Source organism: Perognathus longimembris, chromosome 21 (assembly GCF_023159225.1).
Source record: "Perognathus longimembris pacificus isolate PPM17 chromosome 21, ASM2315922v1, whole genome shotgun sequence".
In the NCBI taxonomy this organism is placed as follows: Eukaryota; Metazoa; Chordata; class Mammalia; order Rodentia; family Heteromyidae; genus Perognathus; species Perognathus longimembris.
This window is the reverse complement of record NC_063181.1, coordinates 30134839-30151372: the sequence shown is the minus strand read 5'-3', so window position 1 is coordinate 30151372 and position 16534 is coordinate 30134839. Positions and strand designations below refer to the sequence as shown.

General features: G+C 43.8%; 2 protein-coding genes across 2 annotated transcripts in view; one reads left to right on the top strand and one right to left on the bottom strand.

The window, feature by feature from the left end:
- Nucleotides 1-8461: 8461 nt before the first annotated feature.
- The window catches only part of Plat (plasminogen activator, tissue type), a 33971-nt gene continuing 25898 nt past the window's right edge, over nt 8462-16534 (bottom strand). The window contains exons 9-14 of the mRNA XM_048330438.1: nt 15989-16074; nt 13745-13940; nt 13498-13634; nt 13254-13394; nt 11596-11762; nt 8462-9207 (exon numbers count right to left, since the gene is read on the bottom strand). Coding sequence (XP_048186395.1) covers nt 9049-9207; nt 11596-11762; nt 13254-13394; nt 13498-13634; nt 13745-13940; nt 15989-16074 — 886 coding nt within the window. The 3' untranslated portion in view covers nt 8462-9048. The remainder of the gene's footprint in view (nt 9208-11595; nt 11763-13253; nt 13395-13497; nt 13635-13744; nt 13941-15988; nt 16075-16534) is intronic.
- Nucleotides 9249-10350, top strand: LOC125339321 (40S ribosomal protein S24-like). Its single transcript, XM_048330441.1, has one exon. The coding sequence runs from the start codon at nt 9427-9429 to the stop codon at nt 9811-9813; it is 387 nt and encodes a 128-aa protein (XP_048186398.1). The 5' UTR covers nt 9249-9426; the 3' UTR covers nt 9814-10350.

Genomic DNA, 16534 nt, shown 5'->3' with positions numbered 1-16534 from the left:
AACCATTCATTAGTACTGAAGTTCCCACTTACCTGCAGCTTTGCATTTCTCAGCTCGAAATTAAACCATTCTGAGTAGTTTCATGGAGTTTTTGCTGTTTTACTATTTTTTTTTTGGTTGGGTTTTTTTTTTAACTGTATTTTTTTGTCTTTTCTTTTTTTGGTACTGGGGATCGAACCCAGGACGTTGTACTTGCTAGGCAAGCGCTTTGCCACTGAGCAAAGCCAGTGTTTTACTGTTCCCAACCCTGTTTTACTATTTTTGTTAGCATGCATTAACAAGATTTCACTGCAAAAATTCCATAAATGTTTACAGTGTATTTTGAGTAAGTTCGTCCCCTATTTTTAACTCGTGTGTGTGTGTGTGTGTGTGTGTGTGTGTGTGTGTAGCTATTGCTGTGATTGTTTTTGAAGCAGTCTTGCTTTTTGCCCAGGCTTGCCTGGACTACAGTCTCTTTATATTTTCCGCAGTAGCTGAGATGACAGGCATGCACACTGGGCTCAGCTATTTGATATGGGAGGGTCTCCAACAATGAGTAAACGTTTTCCTTGGATCGCTCTGAACTGTGATTCTCTTCATCTCCACTTTTTGAGAAGCTAGGAATTTTAGGAATGAGACACTGGCATCCAGAAATATCGGGCCTTTTGACTGTGGCTTCTCTTATTTAACATGATGGTCTCCAATTCTATCTGTTTTCCTGCAACTGACATAATTTTATTATTCATTATGGCTGAATAATAACCTATGGCACATTTACACATTTACTTCATCCATTAATGTACAGGTTGGCTTTTGTGAAAGTGCTCTAAGCATGTATATTGATATACTCTCCTTTGGTCTATTTTAGAAACCTCTCTACTGATTTCCATAGTGGTTCCACTGGTTTACATTCCTACCAACTGCGCATGAAGGCTCCTGTACATTCTCACCAGCATCTTTTTTCTTGATGACAGACATTCTGACTTGGCTTAGATGGAATTTCAGTGTCGTTTTATATCTCCTCTGTACCTAAGGATGTTTTCTTTCATGTATATATTTGCTATTTGTACTTCTGAGGACTGTCCAATTCACTTTCTCATTTAGTAATCAGATTATTTTTTGCTGTTTAATATTTTAAGCTGTTTGTATATTCTGGATATTAGTACTTTACCTGTTTAACATCTAGAAAATATTTTCTCCCATTCTGTGGGTTGTCTCTTCATTCTGGTGGTTTGTTGTTTCCATGTATATGCTGAAGCTTTTTAATTAAGGAAGTCCCCTTTATAGATTCTTACTTTTATTTTTGAGGCAATTGGAGTCCTGTTCAAAAATATTTTCCTGTTCCTTGAAGTGTTTTCAGTTCCCTTATAGTAGTTTCAAAGTTTCTGTCCTTTCCTTAAGATCTCTGATCCATTTTGAGTTGTTTTTTGTACAGGGTGAGACATAAAGGTCTAGTTTCAGGTTTCTGCATGTAGATTCCAGTTTTTCCAGAACCATTGAAGAGGCTATCTTTAGTGTGTATTTTTTTGCACTTGTATCAAAATTAAGGTGGTTGTGGCTGTGTCAGTTTATTTCTAAGTTTTCTGTTCCATTAGTCTTCCTGTGTATTTTTGTGCCAGTAGCATGCTGGGTAGTTTTCCCTTATTTGCTTGCTTGTTTGGGTTTTTTGTTGTTCTTGTCAGTTGTGGGGCTTGAACTCAGGGTCTGAGCACTATCCTTGAGCTCTTTTTTGCTCAATGCTAGTGACCTACCACTTTGAGTCACAACACTATTTCTGATTTTTGAGTGGTTAATTGGAGACAAGAGTCTTACAGGGACTTTTCTGCCCAGCTTCAAACCTCAATCCTCAGATCTCAGCCTCCTGAGTAGCTAGGATTACTGACGTTAGCTGTCGGCACCTGGCTTATGCCATGTTTTTTACTATGGCTTTGAAGTATAGTTTGATCCAGTGTTTTTGATGCTTCCAGCACTGTTCCTTTTGCTCAGGATTACTTTTGTTATTTGAGGTGTTTAATGTTCCATTTTAGGACTGAGGAGCACTGGTGTTAATTCTTTATTAAAGGTCTGCTAGAATTGAGCTGTCAATCTCTCTGGTTCTGAGTAGTTCTTTGTTGGGAAACTTATTAATGCTTCAATCGCATTGCTGTTTAAATGGCTTAATTCTCTAGTTTCAGTTTTGGTAGGTCAAATGTATCTAGAATTTCATCCATTTCTCTTAGTGTTCTACTTTATCAGAATATACATTTTCAAAATATTTTCTCACGATTCTCTGGTCTTTGCTGTAATATCTACATTTACATCTCTAATTTTATTAATTTTGGTCTTTTCTCTCCTTTTTGGCCAGTTTTGCTGAGGGCTTACAATCATATATATCTTTCTAAAGACTTAACTTTTTTGGGGGGAGGAGAAAATCTTTTATTGGTATTGCTGGTGGGTTGTCAGAGGACTTTAATTCCAAAGGCCTGGAGCATTGATTTGTGAATAAGACACGCGCAGGTCCAGAGGCAGAAAACACTGAGTTAAGACTTAGCTTTTTGTTTCACTGATTCTTTGTATTGTTTTAAAATCTATTTCATTAACTTTTTTCATTAAACTTTTTTATTCCTTCCCACTAATTTGGGGTTTGGTTTGTTCTTGTTTAGAACTTAGAGTACATCATCAGCCTCTTTAATTCAAGTCTTTATGTTTTGGTCTTCATGTGTTTAAATACTACCTGTGGCTTCTTATGCTGTTGAGTTCTAGTTTGGCTCTGTTGTGTCCTGATAGAAAACAGGGAGTTATTTGAATTATCTTACATTTGTTAAGATTTACTTTGTTTTCTAAAATATGAGATATAAGTATTAATTGTGCAGCTGTTGGATGTCGGTCATATTCACTTGGTCTGTAGTGTTTATTAATTCTGAAGTTTTTTGTTGTTTTCTTGTAATTATGAAGTTTCCCACTATTATCTATGCTTATAAGCCCAGTGATGTCTGTTTGAAATTGTATCCATCAATATTTGGTGTGTATATGTTGAAAATTATTAGTGCGACTTGGTGGATTGTTACTTTATTGAAGTGATCGTCTTTGTCTCTTCTGACTAATTTTGGTTTGAAGTCTGTTTTTGTCAGTATATATTCATATATTATAACTACTCTTGCCTGCTTTGGAGATCCATTTACCTTGAAACTCTTTTTCTATCTTTTCATCCCAATACACTGTCTTTGTTAGTGGGTTGAGTTTATTGTAGGCCACAAAGGATAGAGTCTTGCTTTTTAATCCAACCTACTTGTCGCTCTGTCTCTGTCCCCATCTCCCTCTCCCTTTCTATGTCTCTCTGTCTACCTGCCTGCTTGCCTGTCCCTGTCTCTGTCTCTGTCTTTCTCTCTCTCTCTCTCTTTCTCTGTCTCTCTCCTACCTAGAACCTTGAGTTTGCTAGGCAGGAGCTCTACTATTTGAGACATACCTTAAGCCTTATTCTGTTTTTGATTGAACAGTTGAGATAATTAACATTCAATTTTAATAATTGAAAGGTACAGTGTGTAGTATTTCCTATTTTGTTGTTTTTCTTTCTTTCTTTTTTTTTTTGGCCAGTCCTGGGCCTTGGACTCAGGGCCTGAGCACTGTCCCTGGCTTCTTTTTGCTCAAGGCTAGCACTCTGCCACTTGAGCCACAGCGCCGCTTCTGGCCGTTTTCTGTATATGTGGTGCTGGGGAATCGAACCTAGGGCCTCGTGTATCCGAGGCAGGCACTCTTGCCACTAGGCTATATCCCCAGCCCTATTTTGTTGTTTTTCAACGAATCTAATCCTCACTTGCTAATTTACTCATCTAGTAGAATTCATTCTTTCCTATATTTTCTTAGTTGCATTTACTGTCCTCTTCTGTGTGTAAGATTTCTTTAAGTCTCTTGTAGTGCTGCTTTAGTGGTCATGAACTCTAGTTTTAGGCTTTTATTTCTTCTTTAAGGGTATCTTTACTGGGTAACCAAATGATGATGATAGATGTCATCATTCCATACCCTCCTTGCTTATAGAGTTTATCTTGGAAAAACTTATGAGTTTACCTTTGTGACTTATCACTTCTCTCTTGCAGCTCCCAATTTTTTTCTGTATTCTGTTTATTTGGTGTTTCTTTTAGGATGTTGCCTTTTTTGTTTTCAGAAAGCTTTCTCTACCTAGATGACCTTTTTAAGATTGCAGTTACTCTAATGATTGTGTTTTCTGTGGCTTCTCTCTTTTTTGCTTCTCCTTTATCTGGAATTGCAAATCTGTTTTGTTTTTTTTTTAATGTGTCCCAGAGGTCTTGTGTGTTTTGTTGGTATTATCTTAGTATTTTTTTGTCTTTACTTGATGGATCTCATTCTCTACTTTATCTTTAATCATTGATCCTCTATTTTCAATTTATTCCATGCTATTAGTAAGGCTTTTATTTGAGTTTTTGAGTTATTAAGCTTTTCAATATCAGAAATTAATTTTTTTAGGATTTTTGTATCTTTATCAAATTCCTTCATATCCTGTATTGTCTTCTTTATTTTATTAGGCTGTTCATCTGAATTCTCAATGAGTTTATCCCACTGTCTACTTATAGTCTATTTTAATTAATTCAGGTACTTATGCATGCCTTTTGAAGTTTCATTGGTCATTCTTATCAGGGTTCATTTGAGTTTATTAAAAATTTACTATCATTCAAGTCCTTTATTGCAGAATTGTTGACTTTTGCTTGGGATATTTTGCCTTGTTTTGTTTCTTCAATTACTTGTATTTCTATGTTGGGATTTTGTATCTGAGGCAAAGTTATTGGGTGGAGTTTTAGTCACTTGTAGTCTTCCACCTGTAAACAAAATAATATGCTGGCCTGCTCGGAGTCCTATTTCTCACCTCTGGAATGGAGGCTATGGCTCAGTAGCCAAGCATTTGCCTAGGACTAGGGGCACCAGGCCTGAACCTGCATTGCTTAGATTAAGGTAAACTAGCAAAAGTCTTTTATGCTGGGCTAGTTGTTATGCTGGTTTTCACTATGTGAGACCTCCCTTCTTTGTGTCTTGGGTGCTCCTGTTGGCTTCGGGGAGTTTCATAGCCTGTAGGCTGGACAGGCTCTTCCTTGCTTCATGTGTCCAGTTTTTTCACCAGGGCAACAAGCATTTAAGTCTTGGGGTGGCCCTCAGTATGTCAGAGAGTGGGAGGAACAAACAGAGTACTGAGTTGAGTACTGGGTTGGAAAGGCCTGAAGGACCTAGTTGCCCTGCTGGCTAGTCTCAATGCTTAGTTTTATGGTTCAGAGGGTCTGGACTTGAGCCCCTGGTCCTAAATATCAGCAAGTGCAAGTCCCATGCTTTCAAGCCCTACCTGATGATTCACCTTCCCGAGTACTGGGGGTGTGAGTGTCACCTTGTTTTGAGGATTTGAATGCAAGGCTCTGGCCCACCCAGCAGTCAACGCGCTCAGTCAGGAAGCAGGCCCCGGGAAACTGAACAGTAAGCCAGCCACAGCCTCAGTGTTGTTTTCCCTCAGACCTCAGCCAATGGAACTCATCCCTGGTCATGGAAGGTGAGACTTCTGACCATGACATCGTCTTATCTGATGATGGTGTTTTCATCTCCCCTCAACCTTCCAGGAAGCCAGGGACAGCTTGAAACTTCCTGTTGCTTTTCTCCATTGCCTTGGTTTCTTTTTGCTTTTCTGCTATCTTGCTGCCTTCCAAAGTTCTGATGCGCTTTCTCTTTCTCTCTACAGAATGTGGTTTACTTCTATGTTACCTGACCTGTCTCATTCACAGAGTCAAAATGGTAGATGCTTCTAATCTCCCATCTTGCTACCTGGTGAGATCTTACACTGTCCCATGGTGCCCCCAGTGTTCACACTCTTCCTGATAGTCATTAAGAAGCTGTCTTGGTTATCAGATTGACTGTTACAGTATGACAGTGCTTTGTGTTCAAGTAACCCTTAAATAATGGCTCCAAAGCACAAGATTGATGCTGGCAATTTGGATGTGCCCAAAAGAAGTGTTCCTCTAATTAACAAAGCAAAAGTTGTCAGATTAATAAAGCAAACCACACATAACATCTACAGTTAGAATGAAACATTTATCTGAAATTATAAAGAAGAAACCATTTTAACCAGCTTTGTTTTCACACTATAAACTGTAAAAAGCTACTGTCAAAATGTTATGAGTGTTTGGTTAGGATGGCAAGGTGTCAAGTGTGTGAGTGGAAACCATGAGCAGAACATGTGTTCCAGTTGCTGATGTGCTGCACCATGAAGTACTGACCCTTTACATCCTTGGCAAGGGACCTTCTGAGTAACAAGCGGCAGCCAGCCAGCTGATTAGGTGTAGTTGCTCTGGCCTGACAGGAAATGTAAGTACTTGAACTTTCTTTTATGGCCAGTAGGTGGTGACTAGGTGCCATCAGTACCAATGTTTGCAAGGGTTAAGTTTGAGTGTGTGTGTATGTGTGTGTGCGCAAGCACACATGGGTCGTTGGACTGGAACTCAGGGCCCGGATGCTTTCCCTTAGCTTTTGTGTTCAAGGCTAGCACTACCACCTGAGCCACAGCTCCACTTCAATTTTTTGTTGGTTAATTGGAGATAAGAACCTGCCAAACTTTCCTGTCTGGGCTGGCTTGTCACCACAATCCTCAGTTTTCAGCCCCCTAAGCAGGCTTGGATGACAGGCATGAGCCTCCAGTGCCCTGTCATTTGCCATGATTTGATTTTTCAAAGTGAATTTAATTGGAAACTCCAGCTTTCTCCAAGGTTCTAAATACTGGAAATGTATGAGTCTTCAGTGTTTAAGGATGGAGCCAGAAGTTCTTGACATTTTCTGATAAATAGGCCAGAGTAGCACTCCAGCGGGAGCCCTCTGTCTGACCCATTGAAGAGAACTGCACAGCTGCATTCCCCTCTTGGTCTGTTAGCAGTTACTTGTTTTATAAATCAGCCAGGGCCAGCCAAGAAATAATGCCTGACTTACTCTTAGATTCTTTCTCTTTCCCTGGCAAGGTCCAGGCATTTAGCCTGAATTTCCTAATTCATACTAGGTTGTGATATGTTGTCCTCTGATACTTTAGTGTGATTCAAATAACTGCCTTGCTGGGCTGGGCCTCTGTGCTGTAACTCAGCCTGACCTAAGCCATTGTCTTCATCTGGTCTGAAGTTTCCAGGACTCCACTCTGGAATGTTGGGTCCTTTTGACTCTAGTTCCATCCCTAGAGGCCTTTCTGCTCTGCCTCACCTCATTAACCCCGTATCTGAAGGAAAGCTGGTTGGGAGGGGGTGAGGCGGGCCCTGCTTCTTACCATCCTCAAGTGTTTGGAAACAGCTGTGCTAGGTAATTTCTGTCCAAAGCAAAACCTTTTAGAACCTAAGCAGGTTGTACGAAACCAGGAAGTCTTTTATTTTAAAGGGACAGTGGTGCATATCTGTAACTCCTGCTTCTCCATACGTACAAGTAGAATGATCACGGTCTGAAACTGACCCTATATGAAAAACAAACTGAAAGTAAAGGGACTAAGGGTTTGGCTGAAGTGGTAGAGTGCTTGCCTAGCCAGCGTGAGGGTCTGAGTTCAATCCCCAGTACCATCAAAGAAAAAGAAATCTGTGATTTAAGTGTGTAAGCTCCATTGATTAACTAACCTAGGGAACATCAGCATTTCAGGAAAGATTCCCCTTCCCACACCAAGATCTTGGGCTATAGAGATTTTCTCTCAAGCTACTTTTTGTCCAAGAATTAATAAACTAATAAGATGAGAAGTTTTGTCAGCTCATCAACAGATTAAGACCTTTCACTCAATGTCAGCAGACACCCAGGCATGCCCATAGCATTGCTAGATTTATTCTTTTAACTAGGGCATTAGTGATGAAGGCTGAAGAGCACGAGAGATAGAAAGCTGTGTGAGAAACAGAGCAGCAGGACTTAAGTACAGATGTAGACTAGCAGTTAATTTTGATGCAGAAACATAAATGACAAACACTGGCTCCAGTGCTGGCTCTACGGTGAACCTACAAATGTGATGCTGCTGCGAGAGGACTCCTTTCACCGTGTTCCTGTTCCATGACCTCTGCTCACTCTCGCCACCAAGCGGACGCTTTTGCTCAGCACCCACCAAACACAATGGCTCCCTGTTGCCTACAGAATTGCCTAAATTCAGATGGTATTCTGAGCCCCACAATCTAAGTTGCAGTCTCGGGTTTGTGACACTCACTTCTCCTCCCCCTACACTCCATGTCTCCAAGTGTTTGTAGTTCCAAGGAGTGAAATTCTTGGTCTCAGTTCTGCTGTTTCTGTACTTGCCCACAATCTAGTCTCACTCAGTTTGTGAAAACCCCAAATTTCTCCAACGGTGTTCAGGATATTCCCTGCATGCTGGAGAAGAAAAAGAAAGCAATTCCAATGTGAATGTGAGTGACATAAAAAGTCAGCTGTGTAAAAGAAAAACAAAAAAAAAAGCTGTGGGATTCTTACATATGCAACAAAACCATTCCACTCCAATTTGAGAAAAATGTGAAAAATACATTTGAATTTATTATTTAAATATAGTATATACTCCCATCCAACTCTAAAGTTTATAAAGAAAAATGATTTACACTGTACACCCAAAGAATACCACCTGAGTGGTGGAGTGGAAAGCTGGAAGAATACTTGATTGCAAGGATACTTGCTTTGGGAACAGGATCTGGCCAGCCAGTTCAGCTCTTATTTGGAGCTCTGTCCATTTCCCTTGTGACTATAAACACACAACTTATTACAGCTTTTCCTTCCAGAACTATTTTTATCAGAGATGTGCTTTAGTTTTTGTAATCCCCTTTCCAAAGCTTATTACAAGTGATTAAGAGAGTAGGCCCTTGGCTCTAGACAATGGGCTTCTAAAAGGGGTGGGCATTTTTTGATGTCTTCTCATCTGACAGAATATATCCTGAAATCAGACCTTCATCCCTGAAAGCTTCCAAAATGGAAGCCTCTGGCTCCTCCCCTGCTAGTGTGCAGTGGTTTGTGGGGAAATTGGCTTGGAGAAGCACTCCATCCTTGCACAGTGGCTCCTGAAGAGGGTGGTGGCAAGATCTCGGGTTCCAGGGAGCTAGATCTTCTTAGTCATGGCTCAATGTTATCGTGGATCCAGTCAAGGTAACGAGTGACCCTGGTGTACACCCCAGGGATGTCTTTCTGCCCACAGCCAAGGCCCCAGCTGATGATGCCCACCAAGGTCATGCGCTTATCCTTCTCACACACCAGGGGGCCGCCTGAGTCACCCTGCAAAAGACAGAACAGGCCCATTGTTTGTAAACAGGGCAGAATATTTAGGGGAGAAATGGGCATTACTATTTGTGGTGAAATGGTATTCTTCTAAGTACCTAGTCTGGTGAGGGTGATACAAGGGTGAGGTTAGCCTGGGCTACGTAATGAAAGCCTGTTTCAAAAACAAAGCAAATATTCTTTTCCTCCTTGGCTGTCTGCCAGTCTGCCACCATCATGAATGACACAGTCACTGTCCAGAGCAGGATGTTCACGACCAACCAATTACTTCAGAGGAAGCAAATGGCCACTAGTGGCCTTGGGAAGGCAACAGTGCCAAAGACAAAAATTGGGGAGAAACTTGCTAAAATATACAAGATCACACCCAATGTCATCTTTGTATTTGGATTCAGAACCCATTTTGGTGGTGGCAAGACAACTGGCTTTGGCATGATTTATGATTCCTTGGATTGTGCAAAGAAAAATGAGCCCAAACACAGACTTGCAAGACATGGCCTGTATGAAGAGAAAAAGGCCTTGAGGAAACAGCGAAAGGAACACAAAAACAGAATGAGGAAAGTCAGAAGGATTGGAGAGGCTAATGCTGGAGCTGGCAAAAAGTGAGCTAGAGATTGGGTAACAGTCAAAGGAATAAAGATCCTTCAATGAGTTAAACTGTGGTGATGGTGAACTTTTCATGAACAGATTAATAAACTGTAAAAACCTTAAAAAAGAACAAAAGCTTGGCTGGGTTTGGTGGCTCACACCTGTAATCTCACCTACTTGGATGATGGAACCTGAGGACAGTGGTTTGAAGCCACCGTGGGCAGAAATTTAGATCTCATCTTAAACCCTTCATCAAAACTCTGGTTTTGACTTTACCACTAGCTATGTCTCAGGTTCATTGTGCTTCATTTTCCTTAACTGTAACATAGAGACAATATTATCTATTTCATGAGGTTGTTGTGGAAATTAAGTGGGAAGATGTATGAAAAGCTGGCAAACTTGGGAATTGTTAGCTGTTATCATTGTGTTGCATCAAAATGACTTTTTGTTTTTAACTCTACACACTTGGGTGAAACAAGGTTTCACTCTGTGTGCTAGCTTGTTTTGACTGTGACTAGGTGGTACAGTTGAGGTTTCTGAAAAGAAACATATGAAGAGACAAAACAATGTAAGGAACCCAGGGAAGAATGCTGATATGCATACCTTAATAAGACCACACATCTCCTCCACGCTGCCCCCCCCCCCCCCCCCGGCGGGCCTCGGTATCCTCAACAGCCACAACCCAGACAGGAGAGCCTAGCACCCAGATGGCCAAGCAAAAGCAATTCCTGGCCTACATTTAGTTCTTTTTTTTTTTTTTTGCAAGTCCTGGGCCTTGAACTCAGGGCCTGAGCACTGTCCCTGGCTTCTTTTTGCTCAAGGCTAGCACTCTACCACTTGAGCCACAGTGCCTCTTCTGGCCGTTTCTATATATGTGGTGCTGGGGAATTGAACCCAGGGCTTCATGTATACGAGGCAAGCACTCTTGCCACTAGGCCATATTCCCAGCCCCTACATTTAGTTCTTAATGTCATCAAGCTGGTCATCCCTCCCATGCTCCAAGGTCATCTTAATCATGAAACAGTGCTCACTCTAAACAGGATCCAAACGCAGAGAACCTAAACTGTTCTGCTTCCCAGGATATGAGCACTAGGCCTCTTTTTCCTTGTGTGTACCAGGCTTGAACTAAGGGTCTGGGCACTGTCCCTTAGCTTTTTTGCTTCAAGATTTCTGTCTTTTTGGTAGTTAATTGGAGATAGTCTCATAGACTTTGCTGCCTGCTCTGGCAGATCTCAGTCCCCCTAAGTAGCTAGGATTACAGCTCTGAGCCACAGGTGGCTGGCAATTTTCTTCTCTGCCACAACCAGCTACTAAAGTTCTTTTTCTAGATGGTGAGTCACTAGCACCTGCTAGCTTGAACATCAGCTTTTAAAACTAATTCCTCACAGTGATGAGTCCATATCTCGTTCCCTGGTGAGTTTCCTATCTTCCTTGTGCCTCTACAAAGCAGACTCCTGATTCTCTAACACCTAAAGAAGTCAAGAACTTCTTAATTATGTTGTTCTGCCCATCCTTTCAGTAACTACTGACTCACCTGGGCTCACAGGAAATCCTGTAGCAAGTAGAGTTTCCTATACAGACATTAGGGAGATTTCCTGCTGCTTAAATTTCTTAAGTTAAGGTAACTTTGATCTTTCTCCAATTGCTTTCTTTTCTGAGGCTGCATTTAGGGTCCCCAGGGCCTCAGTCAAGATGAAACTACTCCATTCTGGCTCTAATGTTTTTCCTTGGTTCAGAACCTGTTGGCCAAGGAACATTCCTACCTCCAGGAGGACGCGGAGTGGAGGCGTCTGTCTTTACCTGGCAGGCGTCGTGCAGCATTGCCTGGCTTCCCCCACTCCGAGTGTCACCTGCACACAACATGTTGACGGTGACAGTTCTATTGAACAAATGTTGTGATGTGCAGCGGCTGGGTGGGTACAGTCTGACATGAGCCTCCTTCAGCCGCTCGGAGTAGAAAGGAGAAGCTGAAAGAGAAGAACGTGTCTTGTTATTTTAGGGAAAGCTATTTGTCAATGTTTTGGAAAGAGAAGGCAAATATTCTCAAAACAGCTAACATTCATAAAGTGTTTGCATCTATTCAGTTGAATTCTGTGACACTTACCAATACTTTGTTTTTATGTAAAAAAAAAAAAGAGCAGTTTTCTAAGGTTCACTCCGGGGTTTCTCAATGGCGGCTGATGGACAGCGTGCCAGGCAGCTCTTAGTCCTATGCAGCAAGTGTCTATTATTATTACTATTATTATTTTTTGCCAGTCCTGGGCCTTGGACTCAGGGCCTGAGCACTGTCCCTGGCTTCTTTTTGCTCAAGGCTAGCACTCTGCCACTTGAGCCACAGTGCCACTTCTGGCCGTTTTCTATATATGTGGTGCTGGGGAATCGAACCCTGGGCTTCATGTATACGAGGCAAGCACTCTTGCCACTAGGCCATATTCCCAGCCCTGGCTCTCACTTGCTCGCTGCCAAGTGTTTCCTGCGCAAAATCACTCCATTCACCAGTTCAGTGAAATAGCCCATTTACGTTTTACAATCTAATTAGGGATCTAGTTCCAGCTTACATTTTGCAGGGAGTAATCTGAGGCTTATAATAGTTTAAAATAAAAACATCCACGTCCAAGCCAGGTACAGTACAGCGGCTCACATTAGTCTCAGCTACTCAGGAGGCTGAGCAAGGAAAATCAAGTTTGAGGCTAGCCTGGGCAGCACTGTGATAGCCCTTCAGAAAAGAAAAAAGAAAAAAAAAGATGTGTGTGTGTGTGTGTGTGTGTGTGTGTGTGTGTGTGGTGTGTATACATATATACATATAATTTTTTAAAAATCCATAGCTTGTGGTAGAATTTGGGTGTTGAGTGTTTCCTAAGAACTATGTTGAAGATGTGACTCAGCCAGTGGTGTTTGGGGAGGTGGCAGAGCTTTGTGGGTGGAACCCTGTGAGAAGGGAGGTCTTTGTAGTTGTGCCTAGGATCCTAGCTCTTCCTTTTCCTATCTCCGTTTTGGGGTCACCACGAAGTGAGGCCCTTTCTCTGGGACAGCCGGAAACAATATGCTAACTGACCAGGGGCTGAAACTGGATGACAAAAACCAAGCTTTCTTCCTAAGTTGGTTTACTCGGACATGTGTTAACATGACAGAAAGGAAGTGGGCCTCCAGGGCGCACAGCTAAAGCACATGCAGGACTGAGGTTTGGATTCAACTTCAAAAGCCCCAGCCTGCGGGGAGGAGGGGGGCGCGGGGGGGCGGGGAGGGGGCGCGCCGCACAGCCCACAGCTCGGATAGTCCCCGGCTCCCGGCGCTGTCCTGGAAGCGGGGCTCCGCGGAGGCGAGGTAGGCCGCGCCCGCTCCCCCGCTGCCCGGCGCGGCGCCGCGCAAGGCGCCGTTCCCTCCCGCTGCTCGGCAGCCGCTTCCCCAGCGGGCCCCAGCGGGCCCCAGCGTGCGGGCCCCAGCGTGCGGGCACTTACACTCCTCGTGCTTGCCGTAGCCGGACAGCTCGCACTCGGTCCAGTCGGGCAGCTGAAGGTTGGGCTCTGGGAGGCAGATGGGGCGCACGGAGCTGCTCTCCTGGGCGCACTGCCCGGCGCTGGGCTTGAGCTGCAGCAGCGCTGGAGGGAGAGGGAAGAGAGCGCTGTGGGGGAGGAAGCGGAGGCGCCCGGCTTGGAAGGAGGGCTGTGCGTGCGGACAGTGGTGCACACAATGGCTTCTTACCAATGTCATTGTCGTAAGTGTCATCATCAAACTTTTTGTGGACGATGTATTTTTCTACTTCAAATCTTTGCTCCTCTTCTCCAGGCACCAGCCGATATGTTCTGCCCAAGATCACTGTAAGGTCCTGATAAGGAAACCTAAGGCAGAGGAATAGCTGCTCAGTGCTTTTTGGCTGAGTTACTCTAATGGTCCTGGGTTCGAGTCCTCCCAGGGGCGGGGGAATTCATGTGGCTTCAAGCCTCTCTACCTCTCCAGAAAGCAGTGGGCAGCAGACAGGACCCAGCAGGAGTTGATCAGCACACCTCCACACAGGAACCGCTCTCCCGGGGACCTCCTGTTCTTGACAAAGAGAGCAGCCTGCCACGGGTGCGAGGAGATGTCGGTGAAGAGCCCTCCTGCAATGCGGAACTGAGGCTGCTTGTACTGTCTCAGGCCACAGGTGGCTGCAAAGGAGAGGAGCGGAGAGTTTGTTTCTCCTGCAAACCCAAGTTCCCACAGGCCATTGTCCTCGGCAGAACAGCCTCCAAAGGCCTCCAAACCACAGCTTGCATGAGAACACTGAATGACTTGTCAGATGTTGTGCATGCATTATCTTTATCCCTCCCAACACCAAATTGCAGAGATGGAGAAATTTTGCTCAAGGTCACTATGGCAACTGGATTAGAAGCCAGGTCTATTTGATTCACAAACTAAAGATTTTTCTGCTGTGCTTCATCCCTTCTAATTTTCCTGCTCCCATTTCCTGGTCTAAGAAATAATGAAATAAAGCTGGTCACTGGCTCACACCTGTAATCCTAGCTACTCAGGAGGTATAATCTGAGGATTGTGGTTCAAATACAGTTTAGTTAGGAAAGTCTGATACTTTTATCTCTATAACCACCCAAAAGCAGGAAGTGGAGCTGTAGCTCAAGTGGTAGAGCACCAGCTTTGAACAAAAAGTAAGGGCAGTACCTGGGCTCTGAGTTCAAGCCCCAGTGCTGGCACAGAAAGAAAAAAAAGGAAGGAAGGTAGGAAGGTAAGAGAGGAGGAAGGAAGGAAGGAAGGAAGGAAGGAAGGAAGGAAGGAAGGAAGAAAGGAAGGAAGGAAGGAAGGAAGGAAGGAAGGAAGGAAATACTGTAAGCTTGCTTCTGAGAAATGCCTTTCAGTTTCTCTTCCAACTACTCAGCCTCATCTGTCCTCTAGGGCCAGGTGATATCCCACTTACAAAGCTTTCCTTAGCATCCCAGCCTAAACTGGCCCATTGCACATGACTGTGGTTGGGAGTCAACTGGTAGTTTATGTCTTACTTTCCAGTCAGATTCCATTCCTTGAGGAATGTTCTGGCTTGTCTGTGAGTTCATAGGAACTAAGTGATCATCTATGCTCAAGTAATTTCCAAATTAAACTTGGACTTTCTGAGAACACATGCCAACTTGAATTTGCCCTTAGTTTCCTATCCTGTATCTTGCCTTTTTTTTTTTTTTAATTTAAATCAGGTGTGGGGCTTGAACTCTGGGCCTGGGTGCTGTTCTTGAGCTCTTCAGCTCAAGGCTAGTGTTCTACCACTTGAGCCACTGTGCCACGTCAGGTTTTCTGGTGGTTAATTGGAGATAAGAGTCTCACAGACTTTCCTGCCCAGGCTGGCTTTGAACCGTGATCCTCAGATCTCAGCCTCCTGAGTAGCTAGGATGACAGGGTGAGCCACTAGTGCTCGGCTCCACCCTGTATCTTTAACCCAGTCACTCTGTGTTAAATGGGCTCCAGGGGAAATGTGGAAGAGTTTATAGAAGTACAAGCCTTAGAGCCAGAGGCCCAGCTTTACCCCTCAGAGCCCAGAGCCTGGCAGGAACATGATTTCTGAGTGTTTCCTAGCCAGTGAATGGAGATAGGTTGCCTCCCCTTACCAGGATAGACTGTATTACTAGGAAAATGTGGCAAAGGCACTGTCCAAGGAACCATGTATGAGAGACTTCATTATCACCTCTTCTTCCTCCTCCTCCTCTGCTTCCTCCTCCTATTCACCACTGCCATCATTACACTGGCACCAAGACAGGGCCGTTTAGCTTCTACTAAATATAACAGAAATTGCTTCAATGGTGTGTGTGTGCGCACATGCGTGTGAGCATGCGTGTGCACTGGTTGTGGGGCTCAAACTCTGGGCCTGGGTGCTGTCCCTGAGTTTTTGTACTCAACCCTAGCACTCTACCACTTGAGCCTCAGCTCCACTTCCAGCTTATTGTGGTTAATTGGAGGTAAGAGTCTCATGGACTTTACTGCCGGGGCTAGTTTCGAACCTCAGTCCACAGATCTCAGCCTCTTATGTAGCTAGGATAACAGGCGTGAGACACTGGCACCCGGCTTTGTATTTCTTTTTGGCTCTCCCCCCATCAGGGGCTGACCAAGAGTGCCAACTAGCCCTGTTGCTTCTGTCAGGAATGGAAGCCCCGCCCCAACAAGGCGTGGCCTCCATGGACACCTGGCAGCTACAGCCTGAAGCAGAGCCAGCACTCACAGCACTGGGGCAGGTCGCAGTATTCCCACGTCAGCTTCCGGTCCTTCAGCACGTGACACCAGGGCTTCACATCTCCATCCGGATTCCTACATACATGGAAGTCAGGTTTTCTGTCACATTGACAATCACATTAGAAGCCATAGAGGAAGTGAAAGGAGTGCTATTGAGCTGGGAGGGAGGGAGAGAGGAAGAAAGGGAAGGAGGGATGGAGGTCTCAAACTCAGCTTGACTCTAGCATGGGGAAGTAGACTTCCCTTTATATCTGTTTTTCTATCAGTAATTCCATCAGTAATTGAGTAATCTCCCAGGAATGCTGAGAGGAACTGGAGCTGCTCTGTAAAGAACGTTCTGTATGCATCCTCATAGAATGTTGTATGTGAACACAACAGATAAAGATGAAGTCGTTGTAGGACACATATCTCAAACTTGAGATTTTGGTTCTAAAACAGGTATACTTTGCTTTTCAAAAGTAGGTGTTATTGTGGCAAGTGAATAGCTTGGACTAGGTAACACGCATGGTTCCCTCCCACATGTGAGACCAATCAT